This window comes from Sphaeramia orbicularis, chromosome 11 (assembly GCF_902148855.1).
Source record: "Sphaeramia orbicularis chromosome 11, fSphaOr1.1, whole genome shotgun sequence".
In the NCBI taxonomy this organism is placed as follows: domain Eukaryota; kingdom Metazoa; phylum Chordata; class Actinopteri; order Kurtiformes; family Apogonidae; genus Sphaeramia; species Sphaeramia orbicularis.
Genome location: NC_043967.1, coordinates 51,808,168 through 51,822,527, shown reverse-complemented (window position 1 = coordinate 51,822,527; position 14,360 = coordinate 51,808,168). Strand labels below are relative to the sequence as shown.

Here is a 14,360-nt window from a genome sequence, read left to right as displayed (position 1 = left end):
ATTTTTTCAAATCCAACCCAGGCCATTTTCATATGTGGTCCTAAATCTGTTACGTATCTGATATTTTGCGATGTGACTTCAGTCTGAATGGCCAGGTCGAATTTATCCGACCTTTACATCATTGACATGCAACAAATGTCACAATTCTGCATCCCTCCATATTACTTCCATAAACACAGTGCGTGCCTGCGAGGCCACTTATTACATCAGGTCCTCTTTTGTGCATGCGGGTCACTTCAGGGTCGCATTCAGTTCACACTCAAAACTGATAGAAATCGCATTCAATGTTTAATATGAACGAGCACACAAAAAAATCGGATTTCACCAATTGTGCACTCAGATCTGCTGTCTGAACGTAGCCTACATGTCCTGTCAGAGTCCAGGCTGTCTCCACAGCGACAAGCCCGTCTCCATGGTAACCAGGGGATAAATACTCTCTCTCTGTGTTCTTAATAAACTTCTCCAAAAATATTGACTCTTGTATTTTACAACAGAAAGAACTTTGAAACATGCAGACGAGATCACATGATCCCACCTCACTGTGATGTCATTAGACAGGAGTGATCACATGACCCCCCCTCGCTCTGATGCCATCACAGGCAGATGTAATCACGACCCCACCTCGCTATGACGCCATCAGACAGACGTGATCACATGACCCCACCTTGCTGTGACATCATCACTGACAAAAATGATCATATGACCCCACCTTGCTGTGATGTCATCACTGACAGACGTGATCCAAACAAACAAACTTCAATCAAAGCAGATAAAAAGAGGAACCAAAAATATAAATTGTTAATAATAACATCTCTGTGGTAAAACACTGACCTATAGTTGTCAGTATCGTCTCTTGCTATAGATACAGTTCATTAGAATCAGAGGTCGGAGGTCAGTGTGGGGTCGCTGTCAGGGGCCAGGTCGGTGGCAAATAAAGGCTCCAGCAGAGACGGCAGGTCGGCCCCACCCTCCAACGGCGGCACAGGCGTGTACTGCACCAGCTGTTTACCTGGACCAGTCACAGAGAGGCAAGGGGCGGAATTAGTGGGAGGGAACAGAACCAGTGAAACCAACAGAACCAAGTCTGGATGAGAGACCTGGACCTCATCACATTCTCCTGCTTGTGCAGCTTCATTGCTTCGATGCAGCGAGATGAAGCCAAAGTTCGAGTTGACATTGGACAGAAACAATTGGAGGCATCAGCGCCATGGCAACCAGCCTGGCAACAGGACGCAGAGACAATAATACAGATTTTTCACGATGACCTTTTTCTCAGCTAATATCCTTACTGCAGACTAGATCAGTAAAATAGGCTATCATTAGGAAAATGCATGTGACATCTGCAGTAGTGGTTTAACTGGTCAATCAGCCACTATAATTAGTGGATAGAAAAATTATGACATCACCCATTAGTTTCTGAATAGTTTGTGATTTAGCTGTGGCCTTCTTGGCTTATTTGGAGCCAGAAGTGGCCAGATTTGGGATGGACCTACTGTGTTCAGGAGGTGTCAGAGATGAGATGATGCTAAAAACTGGAACATTTCATGAAGCATTGATTTAAAAAGTAGTTTTACAGCCTTTTTAGTCTAACCTATTAACCACAACTTCTGCATGTCAGAAACTCCTAAAGTAAAATCTGGTGGAGTGGTGGTTTATTTACAGCTTTGGCCTCACAGATAGAAGGTTAAAGGTTAACTCACTTTATCATCCCTGTAGGGAAATCCGGTCTCTGCATTTTACCACTTAGTATTAGCACATTCGTAGCCATGAGCTGCTATTGAAAGTACTCTGTGACCAACTCCAGATCTTCATCAGCACCATGATCAAGGCACCGACAGGAAAATTAACCTGATTTTAACTGAAGCTGAGATGTTATTAAAGGAGCTAAAATTTAAAGGTGGACCAGATGACTTATCAGAGGATCCAAATATAACAAATGTGACACAATGAGTCTGGGAAAAAATGATTAACATTATTTTTAGAGAATTAAGAATGCAAGTCTATGAGATTCAGGGCTTTGTGAAGCAGCATCTAGTGGGCACCACTGGTATTACACTTATAAAGACTTCTGCACAGGTTCATTTTGGAGCTGAGGTCATTGCCCCTTGAGCTGAACTCAGTTACCAGCAAAAGTCTAAGTACTGCTGGACGTCACCTCAGTCACACTGTGTTTTACTCTCCTCTTTCTAAGTTTAATATGAATAAAGTCTATTGTCTAATACAGACTAATATGGTTCTGAATCCAACATGCAACATTTATTTGTTACTGTATAAACCCCGGTGAGTTCAGTTGTGTTTGTGTTTACCTGTGATGGCGGTGGTGTTGGTTTCATCACTTGGTTTTGGAGGCTCTTCGGACAACAACTACAGGAAGTGACATCACAAAGAGGTGAGACATTGTATACATGTAAATAAAATATTCCATTTCCATTATTCTGAAATGCCTCTTCATCAAAAGCAGAGTACAACAGATGGAATTTTCATGGCCGAGCTAATTATGTGACTGATTTCATGACGTACATCTGGAATTAATTATCACTCACTTTATTAGAAACAGGAGAACTGTTGAACTGAATGTGTCAAAGTTGTGGTTTATTGTTTATTTTGAGCATTTACAGAATACATGCAAGCTCAAAATTCCAAATTCATTCATTTAAACTCAAAAAGGAGTGGGAAGAAGAAAAACGTATTTAATCCCACCCCCATTCTCATCATCAAATAACTAAACATATTAACGTTTTAAATACTCAGTCCTGTCAAGTAATAAATACATAAATAAATAAAAACTTCAAACTCAAAGTCATCAATCAATAAAAGTGGAACTAAACATTAACTAACTGTAAAAAAAATATTTCAGTTTCTTTTGGTCAAACTCAGTATTTTCAGTTTAAAAACCTAACATTACTCCCTTACCAGCCCCAACTTATGCTGCTACTAATAGTTTGTAAAATGTCCTATTAGCAATGTTTAATCAATCTATCTCTAAACAAAATAACTAACGGAGGAAAAATATAAACTGAAATGAAATATAAAAAGGAAAGTCTACTTGGTTAAAACTAGTAAGTGACCGGTACATATGAAAACATTAACTAAAGTAAAGCTATTCATATTAATATGCATCTGTATATGTTTAGACACTTAAGATATATAGAATTTAAGCCTCTGATCTTATGGTAAAAATAAAACAAACCAAATGATGAGTTGAAACTCACAGTGTCCAAACTGTCGAGATCAAAATCTCCGCTGGGAAGAGACGAACCGAAGAACTACACAAACATACAAACAGAGAGGTTATGTATGAAAATACATGTTTCTGTCAGACTTACATAATATTATACAACAGTTGTGGATACATTTGTTAGTTCCCTTACAGTTTTTGAAAGTATGCTTCATTTTTCCCAAAAAGCAATTAAATGAACAGCAATTGTCTCAAATATATCTATAAACCTATTGTATGTGACTGCTAAAACTATGAAAAGAAATGATTTGCTGTTTTTTGTTTTTGTTTTTTTTAACCATGACACATTAAAATAACCTATACAAAATAACACAACTAATTTGATAGAGTTTAAACCTGTAAATAACAGATTTCTTGGTACCCCTTAAATAAAATTAGACATCTTTACATACTAATAGTTTAACTATAATTAGTGTCACTGTTCAATCTGTACACCAATTGGGCTTTTGGAAAATAAAACTCATTCTACAGTGCCGTTTAGTTTTGTGTGCACCACACTGGATCAAAGAGAAGAAAAGAGAGTAAATTGTAGAAAACCAGAGTATGAGACCATTTCCAAGCTGCTGGATGGTCCTGTGACTACAACTTCAAATACTATTATAAAAAGTCGAAGGTCCATGGGACTGAAACCAGCTGAGCCAAGAAATGTAACACCAAGCAGATCAAAAAGGACAGTGTGGATGGAAGACCAAGAACGAGGGAGAACGTCCAAAGACATTCAAGATGAACTCCAAGGTCAAGGTAATATCACTGTCTGATCGCACCAACAGTCGACTCCATGGAAGCCTTTTGGTTGGTCACATCAGCATTACGCTTTTGCATGGAAGGGCACCAACAAATGTGTCCACATCTGTATATTTTACATCACTTTGGTGTATTTCATAGTAACAGACTGACCTCGATGAGTGGTGAGGTGTCGAAGGAGAAAGTCTGTGAGTTCAACACGTTCTGAAGGTTTTCTAAACTGTAATCGATGCTGTCCACGTGATCTAACAACTCAGACCTGAAACACAGACATAACAAAACTACAAATGTAAACAGGTCTGGGTGAAAAAGCCGAGATGTTCACCGAGAAAATATACACATAAGAATATTTAACGATGAACTGACAACTATCATGATAAATCTAAGATGATTATTTCATGTTTAAAGACGGATTTTTTTTCCTTGAGAGAAAGTTGAAGAAACCAGATAGTTGTTTATGATCAGGACATAATGCTTTAAATAACAAACACTGAAACATTTGGGAGTGTTTAACTGATAATGTGAACACAATTAAACAAATCATCATCAAATATCATCATATCAAGTATTTACTGTGTATCCACATAAGGACATTTATCATTCAATGGAGCAGCTCTAAGTCTAACTGTAAACATGTGAGTGTTAGATGTGACAACAATCAACACCTCAGACCTGAACCCCTGACCCAGACAGGATGTGGTCTGTCTACTGATCATCCAAGCTGATTTGATTATTGATCACACCCTGAACCCCTAAGTGCATACTGAAAACCAGCTTTGAGATACGATTTAGTGTGATTTCAAATGTTTAGTTTTGGAAACAAAGAGATCCTGGCTCTATTGAATTCGCTTCATCCAAGACCAGATCTGGTCTGATCACCAGGACCTCTAAGATGATCCAAATATCTGATCCACCTGTTCACATCTAAAATCAAACCACACTCAGAGTCTGAACTCACCTGTCGATGCAGGCAATCGTCTGACACTTCTGTTGTGTGGAGGGGGAGGGGCACGGGCTGGGGGCGGAGTTAGAGGTTTGAACAGCACCAGGTGACTGGCTGGGTCCAGTGGAGGTGGAGCTCATGACCACAACGGGGTTGGACACACCTGTTCTGCCATTGTGGGGCGCCGGCTGCTGATTGGCCGGCTGTTGATTGGCTGGCTGCTGATTGGCCGGCTGCTGATGGGCCGGCTGCTGACTGGCTGGCTGGTGATTGGCCGGCTGCTGATTGGCCGGCTGCTGACTGGCTGGCTGGTGATTGGCCGGCTGCTGAGGGTCGTTATCCTGTAGGATGGAGTTTATGAAGGTGGTGGGGGAGAGGGGTGTGTCCACAACAGGACACGCCTCCACCTCAGGACTGGACGGCTCCTCCTTCACGCCAATTAAATCGTTTTCTCTGCAGATGAGACATAGCGGTCACATGACCACATGGTTTTCAGACATTTTGCAGAAAACACACTGGTGTAACTGGTGTCATTATCAATGGCTGCTATCATTCAGCCAGTTGAAAACCATCTTCATATGACTTGGCCAGAAACCAGAAAGAAATCCTGACTCCGTTTACTTGCTATGTGCTGCAGGTCTCTGGTGGATCACTTAAAATACTGGGTTTGTTCATGTTCAGGGTGGTTCTAAGTCCTCCTGTCAACATTAATGTTATCAGAACCATCTGTGCTTGTCCTGCTTTTACAAACCAAAATGTCAGCTGTGAATAAGGTCAGAACTGCAGACCGCAGCATTACTATTAGTAGTCAACCCAAGTGACAACTGGACATGACTTTAAGATTTGCAATAAAAATGGAAAATCTTTGCATCCAATTCTTAATTCTGACATAAAAGCTTAAAAACTGACTTTAAAGCTGTGTTTGACTTTCATCACAAATTTTTCTTCAAATTTGTAAAACCCAAGTGATAGCCTGCTTATCACTAATGCATTAGTCTTTCCATGCTAATGCACCTGAGTCACTTCCCTCACGGTGAACAACTTCGAAGTGTACTCTATCACAAGCCGTCTGTCTGTTTACATACCAAACCGAATCCAAACCGAAAACCAAACTGTCACTCGGGCCTTTTCGGATATCCAAGCAGCCACAGCAGCAAGAAGCAAAGAAGCCATTTCCGTGTTTGTTGCAGCTGCGGTCATACTGAGGCTGCGTAGAATTCCCATTCCCACAATGCACTTCACAACAAAATTTCCAAAAAGGCCCAAGTGACACACAAAAAAAATTTGTGATGAAAGTCATACACTGCTTTAAGCTTTGCTGTGAAATTAAGAAGTACAAATCAATAAAATCTCCGTATTTACTGTCACTTTTCACATTGACCTGGAGGGATTAAATAGAATACATAAACATTCTTTTCTCATTTAAGTATTGTCCAGGTATTACGTGTGATGTGTAACCAATTGGACAGCCTGTGGGCATCAAGGGATCAGTGAACAGGATTGTGGTACATGAACATGGTCTTCATCTTGACACTGGTCTCACTTTTAGAAGGTCTTGATCTTATTTTGGCCCAGAGTGGACTTTTACTCGGTCTTGTCTCGATTTCAGATAAAGAGGACTCAGGATTTGTGCATTTTATGACTTATGTGTTAACATCTTTATTTTGGGTTAAAATAAAACCCCTATAACATTTATTTAGAGAAAGTTTTACGAGTTCTTCTACTCACAGTCTGGTCCTGGTCATGAAATGGTCTCGGTGTAGGTGGTCTTGACTACAACACCACCAATGAGACCTTTCCATTACTCGGTCAGATACTAGAGAAATAATAATCTTGTCTGATAACTGGTCTGTCCCAGATCTGAACCGGTCGTTGTTCACTTTAATGCTACACAGCTGATTTCAACACATTAAACATTCTTCTGAAGTAATTTTCAGTCTAATAAAATGTTGATGAACCTTCATTATGACATTCTGTTCATTTTTCAAGAGCTTTATTTCTGTATTTTCTTCATCCAGGTTGTGCTGGAGTTATTACTGTGATGTGACTATTAAACATTCACATTATAATGACTGAATCTCCTACTATAATCAGTCCAGTGAATACCCGACTTGGAATTTCACTGCAAGAGGTTTTAAGTCATGTTTTTGTGATGCATTGGAGGTCAGTGATGACACAGCTGTTCATATCACATGAAGCTGAGGATGTGATCAACATATAGTTCTGTACCCTCATTTGCTAATCCAATTCCATTTAAAGCATCTCAACTAAAAAATACTTTGGATTGGAACCTGAAATGTTTGTTTTTCTGTTACAGCTGAACCAAAACAATAGTTTTCCCTTGAACTGATGCCTCAGTTGTTGCAGTCATGTCATATGATGGAAATGACACAATCGATGTAAAAACAGAGAAACCAGTAGAAAACAGAATATATGACTATTACATAAACCCAGTGTTTGCAGCTGATTTAGTCAAATACTGAGTTTAACAATAAGCCACAGTCGTAGCCAAAAGTTTTGGGGATGACACAGTTTTTGCAAATTTTGCCACCTAATTTTTTGTAAAAAAAAAAATAAAAAATTCCATCTGCTTCTGAGGTACATTGAAGAACAATTTGAAGTATTATCTAGGCTTCAAAGACTTTTAATGAAAAATAAATCACATTTAAGCAAAGAATCCATTAGTGTCATTCCCAAACATTTTGGCCATGACAATATACCGTAATATAACACACAAAAAAAAATCTAGGTTCACTGGATTTAAATCTAACAAGACGTGGTCATAACATGGAGCTGAAAGTGGTCAGTGTTTACCACTGATCCTGTGATATCAACATTACTGTGATCAGTTGTTGATTTGTTAACTATCACGGATCGTTTAGTTTTTGCTGTGAACTGAGCGCCTCATAAATAGCAACAAACGAACGTGGTAGCATTAATAATGTTCACAGAGGCAGAACCAGAACTAATTTGATTGAGTCTCACCCTGCGTCTACATCTGTCCACTCACTGACCACGTCCTCCACTGTGGGCGTGGCCACGTCTGTGATGTCAGAGATAATTGGTCCAGAGGTCAGAGGGGTGTCAGCTGAAAACAGATTGGCTGCAGCCTGAGAAGACACAGAGTTCTACTGGTTAAGTTGGAGCCACATGATCATCTGATTCACAGGAGGAGTCTGACCTCTGACCTGACTAGTGACAGTTACCTGCACGTGCTCCAGTGAAAAAGGTCGGCTGTATTTGGGCAGAGAGTGGGCGGAGCTTGAGTCGTTGAGCATCAGAGGACTGAAGACGCACGGACAGAGAGAGAACATGTAAGTAATACTGATCAGTCATAAACGCAGACTGTTTAATGTTTTCATATGTAACGGTCACTTACATCTTCCTCTTGACTCCCAGAATCCTGTTGGACTGGACCAGGGACACCAGGAACTGGATCAACTGGAAACAGAGACAGAGGACAGTTAGAGAACAGATGACAGGAACACAAATGTGAACAAACACTGGACTGAAGGAGAGTTTTCATTCCATGTGGTCTAGTAACAGCAAGAGAGGAATCACAATGACAACAGGTCAACAATTACACAGAAAAACACATCTAATAAGAATAAGGGATAATGTATTTAGTTTTTTCCTTTTATAGGGATTTTTTAGAGGGAATGTACTTGCATGTTTGGCATCTAACCTCGCCTGAACAATGTGCTAACATTTCATATTTTTGTCTTCTTGTGAAATGTAATGGGCAAATACCAAATTAAACTAATAATAATAAGTTCAGCTGAAAAATCACTTTTATGAAACACTACACAGATTAAATAAACTCCATCTCATAATTATCATGTCAAATCATTTCCCTTAAGTTTAAAGGCTGATTTTTTGTCTGGGGTGAAAATTATTTGCAGTTTTAAATTACTATATATTTTGTAGAAGACCAAAAATAAAAATGCCCAAAACAGTTATCCAAAAAGCCTAATGACCAATATTTGGAACAAGAACTGATCTTAAATTGCCATATGATCTATTTTTAAGAAGAACTGAACAGACCATGTTTTTTTTTTTTTTTAAAATAAGTATTCAGTTTTAGTTGCTTTAACCTGCAGTTTGTGTAATGTGTTGTTTCGCTGCTGAAGAAATAATGATTAGAAACAACGCTTTCAGACAGTGAAGAATTACTCGAAATCTGTGATCCACTGGTGCCATTTCGGAACTCTGACATGCAGTGAGTCTGATTTACACATTTTTGGTTAATCAAAACCGTGTTGGGACAAATTAGGCCACAGTTTATAGAATTAATGAAACACTGGAACATCAAAGATGGATGTGCAGCAAGGAAAATGTTGGTCTCTGGTCAGATACAATAATACAAAGTCATCACTTAGCCTATGCCTCCAGAAAAAAGACAAAACAAGATGAAAACTCGTGATTCTACCTAAAAACATCCCTGTGTGATCTTTTAGCCAGATCTTCCTGCCTTGCAACTGCAACAAATAAAGCTCTACACTGTTAATCTCTTAAGTGTATTTATAATTAACTCATTAGATGTTGGGTGAATAAAAGCCTAAAACTCAAATAACTCAAAGATGCTTAGTCACTGTCACTGATGGAGCCTGAGTGACTTAAAGCTATACCTACCGATGTGGCATTTCTCACGGCACTTAGTAAAAGTTTGAACATGAACAACCCACCTCCCTCCAAAGCCCCGCCCCCTTCCCTCTGCCTGAGCTCTGAGGCTACTCCTCCTCTCTCCTCCTCTCCTGATACGCGATGGAAACAGAGGAGGAAGCAGAGGTGGAGGTCCGGTCCGTTTTGGCGTGTCCGCGGACCCCTCCCTCAGTAATCAGATGCATCATCCACCTGCCACAGGCCCGCGGCTCCTGTTCCATCAGTAGACCTGGTCTGTGCAGTACTGGGGCAGTGTTTTCACTGCAGTGCCCAGGGGATGGGCGCGCGCACTGTGAACGCGCGGCCTCCGCGAATTTTCCGTGGAATTTTGAGGTTTCATAGTCCATACAATTATCATCCTACATCATCATACATTGTGTGACATCATGTACATGTACCTGTATGAGTCCCACCGTCATAAAAGCTGAGCTTTATGCAGACCTGTTCAGTCCAGTACAGCTGACTTCCGGACTTTTATCTCCATCCTTCATTCATCAGACTCCCGTTTGTGCCCCTCAGTTGTCGTTTCTGTTCATAAATCCGTTTAATCTCTTCCACATGTGCATGTCAGTTCTATCCAAACACATCCTAGACAGTAGACTGTGGTCAGTGACAGGAGAAGCAGCGCCAGTGAAGCGTCAGATTCAGAGGAACACATATAGGATGTGAGACGGCGATAATGGATCAGATGCTGGACGGCCGTAATGGATGATTGACAGGAGGCTCAGTCAGGTTCGGCCAATTATTTCATTCGGACCGACTAAAATAATTGGTCAGACTTTTATTGGAAATATATGAAAATTAAACATTTTTGAGTTTCAATACCTGGTGGATTTCTTTTACATTTTAGTTTGACACACACTTATTAGGAGCATTTTAAGATGACAAAAGAAAAGTGTAAAAATGCCACATCATACGGTATAGCTTTAATGTAAATGACTCTGAAATCTGCTTAAACTATTGTAGGTGTGTTCTGTATATACTGTATGTTCTGTGTATTACAGTGTTTTTCAGACTGACCTTGCTAACGACTTTCTGTTGCTGAAAATGTTTTTGTCTTAAACTGGCCACTTCTCTCCACAGAGCCTCGTTCTCACTGAAACAAGAAACAAAGCCTCCATCAGAGCAGGAACAGATATGTTTCAATCAGATAAGTCTTTATTTTATTACTTTTGTGCACAACTCCTCTGTGAAACAGAAGTCTCAGTGGAAGATGGAGAGCTGGTACTATACTGGTGCCTCATTATTGTATCAAATAGATTTTAAATTGATATCACAATAAAATGCATCACAGGAAAAAAGTCTTCATAAACATCTCACATAAAAACAAAACAAAGCAAGAACAAAGTTGTTTTAAGACCATGAGGATCTGAATGTTACAGGTCATTTTGACCCAGTGTGTAATAACTATGAGTATGGTCAAAGTCACTGTTGAGGAAATTGACCAATTCAGTCACTTCCTCTTTAATAAATGTTATTTTTTTAAGTTTATTAAACCTTTACTCGACAATAAAATTTCAGAGAAACTACATATGGCCTAGAAATGGTGTGATTGAAAATCAAATAAGGAACGATTGGAGTAAAAGTGGTTTGAGCTCTGACATATCAGATGTCAGGGAACAGATTACCTTCTGAGGTGTATTTAACATTATCTGCCGCTAAACTGCCACAATGTTTTCTAAAAAAAAAAAAAAAACCCTGTGTTTGAGCTGAAGAATTTTGTAAATCATTGCAATGAGAGGGGAAAAAATAATTTGTTAAATTTCAGTGAAAACTGGAATATAATGTTGGATATAGTGCTTTAATCTCAAAGAACCAGACTTGATGACAAACAGAAAAAAACATTTTTATCTAACAGTCAGTGCAACAATTTAATTGAAATGTGGAAAGATGAGGCAGACACTGATCTGTAACTATGATTAAATAATTAACTTTATCTAATTTGTTGCATGAGCTTCATGACAAAATTGTATTAAAATTGTGTTACTGGTCATTAAACTGATTTGAGGTCAGTCAAGGCTATGTTCTGTTCTTACTGTTTCATAGCGATGATCCTGGAGTCAATGGCCTCCTGTTTGCCCTTCATCAGCTGAACATCTGTGAGGATTTTACTCACTTCATCAGCAGACATTTTCATGTCCTCCTGACGAACTGATGACACCTGCAACAGTTGGTTTCAGTCCATTACACAATATTATTTCTGATGTTTATGGATAAATATAAATACTCAAATTCAGACACTAATGAAAAATTCTTAAGCCATACATACATTAGTAACTTTGCGTTTGATGTTTTCCAGCAGATGTTCTTGTCCTCTGATGAAGAATGGATGTTGAAACTCTGTGTCATCTCGTTCTGGTTTAACTAGACCTCCGTGTTCGATGTGGACCACTTTACGAAACCCATCTGCAAACACACAAATAAATAGAGACACATGAACAGACAGACAGACACAAAGTAGATAGATCTACAACAGCAGATCTGACACATACATGTGAACTGAAAGGGTTTCTCCACAAAATGTGTTTGGAACATTTGTAACTCACACATGTTGAGCTGTCGGATGAAACTAGCCATGTTGTTGTGTTTGAAGAACTTTGGTAGAACCTCTTTGGAGAACCGACCCTGATCAAATACATGGAAACTGGTTCCACTCTGACCCAGAACAAACAGAACAGAGGGTTAGGGTTTCACAAAGAATTCAGTGTGTGCTGGTTTGATGTATCTGCTGGCTGACAGAAACAGAAACAATCCCCAAAGGATCAGGAATGAACCGAGTGAACAGCTGATCTTCAGCTGTTGGTGAAGCTGAATGTTTCTGAAAACAAACGAACAGCTGTACTTTGTAGACAGTTTGATCAGAAATAAGGGACATTTTCTGACTACCTGGTAGTCTGTTAGCTGACTTTAAGAAGTCTTAACAGCCTAGTAACACTGAAAACAACTGTGTTTATAAAACCTGAAGCTAAAGGCTAATGCTAATGAGCCGGAGCTGCGCGGGGCTCTCCCTCAGCCTCTCCGCAGTCCTCCCCTCTCTCACCGGGCTCCAGCATATGAGCGGGTCGGTGTCCGGGTCTTCCACCAGGGTCCATAGCTTGGTGAGGAAGGCCGGGACGTTATTGCCGCTGAGCACAGCCCCACCACCAGCGCCGGTTCCTCCTCCGGGAAACTCCATGTGTTAAATTAATCCACACTCGCCTTTAAACTGGAATGAACTAAAACAAACTCCAGCTAATGCTAATCGTTAGCCACTAGCTGCTCTACCAAACCACAACAAACACTCTGAGACTGCGATCCGGATTGAACCGGATTGATACAAACTGGGGTACGGCTTCAGGAGTCTATCGGTCACTCCCGGTCCCTGTCTGCCGGTTCTATCGAACTCTAATGCAGACTTTATTTAGATTAAAATCCGCAGTGGAAAATTCCACCAAATCCCTTCAACCTTCAACTGCGTAGCCAGACTGTGTCGCGCACAGGTGACGTCACGGGGAAACGTAAAGTGAACGTTGGGTCGCGTTATGATGTCATAGCCGTAATCGGGATTATGTTTTCTAATTTTAGCTCAGGAGAACAGAGTCAGCAAACTCCGATATAAATATAGTCAGAGCAGAACGATCATTTACAAATACTGTAAACTAGGAGTGGCCAACCCTGGTCCTATCCTGCATGTTTTGGATGTGTCCCTCCTCCACACACCTGATTCCACTGATAAGCCTACCATCAAACTCTGCAGAGGCCTGATAACGACCGTCAGGTGTGCTGGAAGAGGAAAACATCTAAAACATGCAGGACAGAAGCTCTCGGGGACCAGGGTTGGGCACCCCTGCTGTAAACAGATATATGAACAAATAAAGTGTATAAATCAATAACCTGCAAATATATGGTACTACTGTGTGATAATATACTGAAAGAACCAACAGGTTAAGAGCAGAGTTATGTTTTATAGTCACTGTCTGTTATAATAAACAGACTCAATAAGAGAGAAATGAAAACAACATGAGACATCAGTGCATTTGTGTTTATTGAGGTTGTGATTCAGTTGAACTTCTGACAAAGAAGCTCCATTTTATCATCTAAAGGCCTTCAACTCTAATATTTCTCTGTTCATCTGTTCAGCGTCTATTTTCTTTTCTTTGAGGCCTTTAAGGTGCACTGGACAACTGGAATAAAACTATCTGATCTTAATCATATATGCTGATTCCAATTCTGATGTCAGAATCTCACATCAGGAACATCAAACACAAGAGCACGTCAGCATTTTGAGGTATATGAACAAGAACATTTTCCAACCTTGCCCCAACGTCTTTTATTGTATTCATAATCTCAAATTAATCAGTGCTACCTGCAGATTTACTTATATATGAACTTCAAGCCCAATGAAGAGTAAACCTCGGCATCAGAAACTATCAGCCTATCTTTTTGTTGGTTGTGACAGTTTCCTGCTGTAGAATCAACTATTATCACCATCATGTTTGGGCTGAAGCCCCTCGGTACCTGGTTTCCATTTACAAATTAGAGGAAAAAAATCAATGTATGAGTACAGAAAATTAACTTTGAGTGGCATTCTGTGGCCCATCTGTTCAGAAGCTTTTATTATGTCCTCAGCTAGTTGATGTTAACCTGGGGCTCCATGGGTAAATGGTAATGAATGTGTAGGTCATGGATATGATTTGTTTATGTGCTTTCTTATCGTCTGTAGGAGTAAGGAAATCAGACAGCTCATGGTAACCAGTAATATGAGGAAACAGTATAACCAGAGTTAAATGAAAT

General features: G+C 39.8%; 1 protein-coding gene across 2 annotated transcripts; it reads right to left on the bottom strand.

The window, feature by feature from the left end:
• Positions 1–326: 326 nt before the first annotated feature.
• Positions 327–13,073, bottom strand: hsf1 (heat shock transcription factor 1). Of its 2 annotated transcripts, none has more exons than XM_030147050.1 (13): positions 12,628–13,073; positions 12,134–12,242; positions 11,857–11,993; positions 11,624–11,748; positions 10,608–10,683; positions 8,305–8,366; positions 8,132–8,210; positions 7,911–8,053; positions 4,941–5,378; positions 4,136–4,241; positions 3,213–3,266; positions 2,307–2,364; positions 327–1,009 (listed from the first exon to the last, which is right to left on the bottom strand). In XM_030147050.1, exons 1-13 carry the CDS (start codon positions 12,760–12,762, stop codon positions 879–881), a joined length of 1,653 nt encoding a protein of 550 aa, XP_030002910.1. In that variant the 5' UTR covers positions 12,763–13,073; the 3' UTR covers positions 327–878. The 2 variants fall into 2 exon arrangements, with proteins under 2 accessions (XP_030002910.1, XP_030002911.1); XM_030147051.1 differs by having other exon boundaries at positions 7,911–8,035; positions 12,628–13,071.
• Positions 13,074–14,360: the final 1,287 nt, after the last annotated feature.